Source organism: Dipodomys ordii, unplaced genomic scaffold (genome assembly GCF_000151885.1).
Source record: "Dipodomys ordii isolate 6190 unplaced genomic scaffold, Dord_2.0 Scaffold11, whole genome shotgun sequence".
NCBI lineage: Eukaryota > Metazoa > Chordata > Mammalia > Rodentia > Heteromyidae > Dipodomys > Dipodomys ordii.
The window spans coordinates 14,913,839-14,915,586 of record NW_012267227.1 but is presented as its reverse complement, the minus strand read 5'-3'; the positions used below and the strand labels follow the sequence as shown (position 1 = coordinate 14,915,586).

The window sequence follows — 1,748 nt, the reverse complement described above, 5'->3', positions numbered from 1 at the left end:
GGCTTTTTTCTTTTTGCTTATGTGGTGCTGAGGAATCGAACCCAGGGCCTCAGGCATGCAAGGCAAGCGCTCTACCACTGAGCCACCTTCCCAGCTCCTGTCTTTTTCTTTAATGGTCTTCCCTCTTCTACTTTTTTACAGGCCTTGTTATCTATTTATGAAATCTTTCCTAACAAGGCCTAGTTATCTATTTATGAAATCTTTCCTGACAGCATGCACTGCCCATTCCCTACCTCAGAATTCACTGATCTTTCATAATGGCACTATGAGGAAACTCAGTTTATAAGCTGCTGATGGCCAATCCACTGTTAATTTCCATTTACTTACTGTTTTAGGTCAAGTTTCTAAATTTACAGTCTTTTTTTTAACTCTCTAAAGCTGAGGTTTGCCTAGAGTCAGGCCACCAAACTAAGTAGTAGTATACTCTTACGCTGAAAATGGAGCTCAGTGGGATCGTGCTTGCCTAGCATGTGCAAGGCCCTGGGTTCCATCTAAAAAGCACTAAAAAATAAAAATTTTTAAAAATATTTTCTTGGGCTGGGAAGGTGGCTCAGTGGTAGAGCGCTTGCCTTGCATGCATGAGGCCCTGGGTTCAATTCCTCAGCACCACATATGCAAAAAGAAAAAAGGCGGAAGTGGCGCTGTGGCTCAAGTGGTAGAGCGCTAGCCTTGAACTGAAGAGCTGAGGGACAGTGCCCAGGCCCAGAGTTCAGGCCTCACAACCAGACCCCCCCAAAAAAATAAAAAATAAAAAGATTGTCTTTTTGCTAGGGAGAAAAGGTCATCATAATTGTCCGTATTTCCAGTCATTTATTTTTTCTTTTGAAAAGTTGACACATTCTTGTTCATTTCATATTCTAAAAGGTTTCCTTTCTTTCTCCTAGAATATATCACAGCCTTGACTACATAGAAGATAATGCTACTGTTTTTCATGCCTACTATCTCTCTGCGGTAGCTAATGCTGAAATAAAAAACTCTGTGGCTTTAGGTCATTTCATTCTTCCTCCTGCTTCTCTGCAAAAAGGTTAGCAAATGTCACTCAACTAATCTCTGTTTGCCAAATCCAGCTAATCCTTGTCAGATAGCCCCATCCAATTTTACTTATATATTTGCTCTCAATCAGAAAGCATTGAGTTTTGCACCACTTAACATGAGTGGAAAAAGTATAGATTGAATCAGATTACCTTGGGTGTTATTTATTCATTACATATTTATTAAACCCCACCCATGACAAGTTCTAACTCACATTTGGGGATTCAATGATGAATAAGACAGACGTGGAAATAGCCCTCAAAGCTATCTTGTCCCAAGTTGTTTTAAGGTAAAAAAAAGGTAATATATTAAGATATAGGACACGGTGAGCATTTAATAAATGCATTCTTTACTAGTGTTGAATCTCTTCCATTCTTCTGAAATTTCTTCTTCAAATATTTGTTAACAAGCCAGGCACTGGTGGATTATGCTCCCAATTCTAGCCACTCAGGAAGCTAAGAACTGAGGATCATGGTTCAAAGCCAGTCCAGGCAAATAAGTCTGTGAGACTCAGCTCCAATTAACCAGTAGAAAGACAGAAGTTGAAGTGTGCCATCTTTGAGCAAAAAAGCCAACCATGAGTTTACAAGACTCTGAGAACACACTCAAAAATATTAGTTACATTAATAAACTCATATATTTGTATATTTTATACTTTTGAAAGTACTTTCAGGGGCTGGGAAGGTGGCTCAGTGGTAGAGTGCTTGCCTTGCATG

General features: G+C 39.4%; 1 protein-coding gene across 1 annotated transcript in view; it reads left to right on the top strand.

The window, feature by feature from the left end:
• The window catches only part of LOC105980987 (chromosome unknown open reading frame, human C15orf43), a 35,943-nt gene that overhangs the window by 21,390 nt on the left and 12,805 nt on the right, over positions 1–1,748 (top strand). Inside the window, exon 3 of the mRNA XM_013009975.1 lies at positions 885–1,024. Within this exon, the coding sequence (XP_012865429.1) occupies positions 885–1,024 (140 nt within the window). The remainder of the gene's footprint in view (positions 1–884; positions 1,025–1,748) is intronic.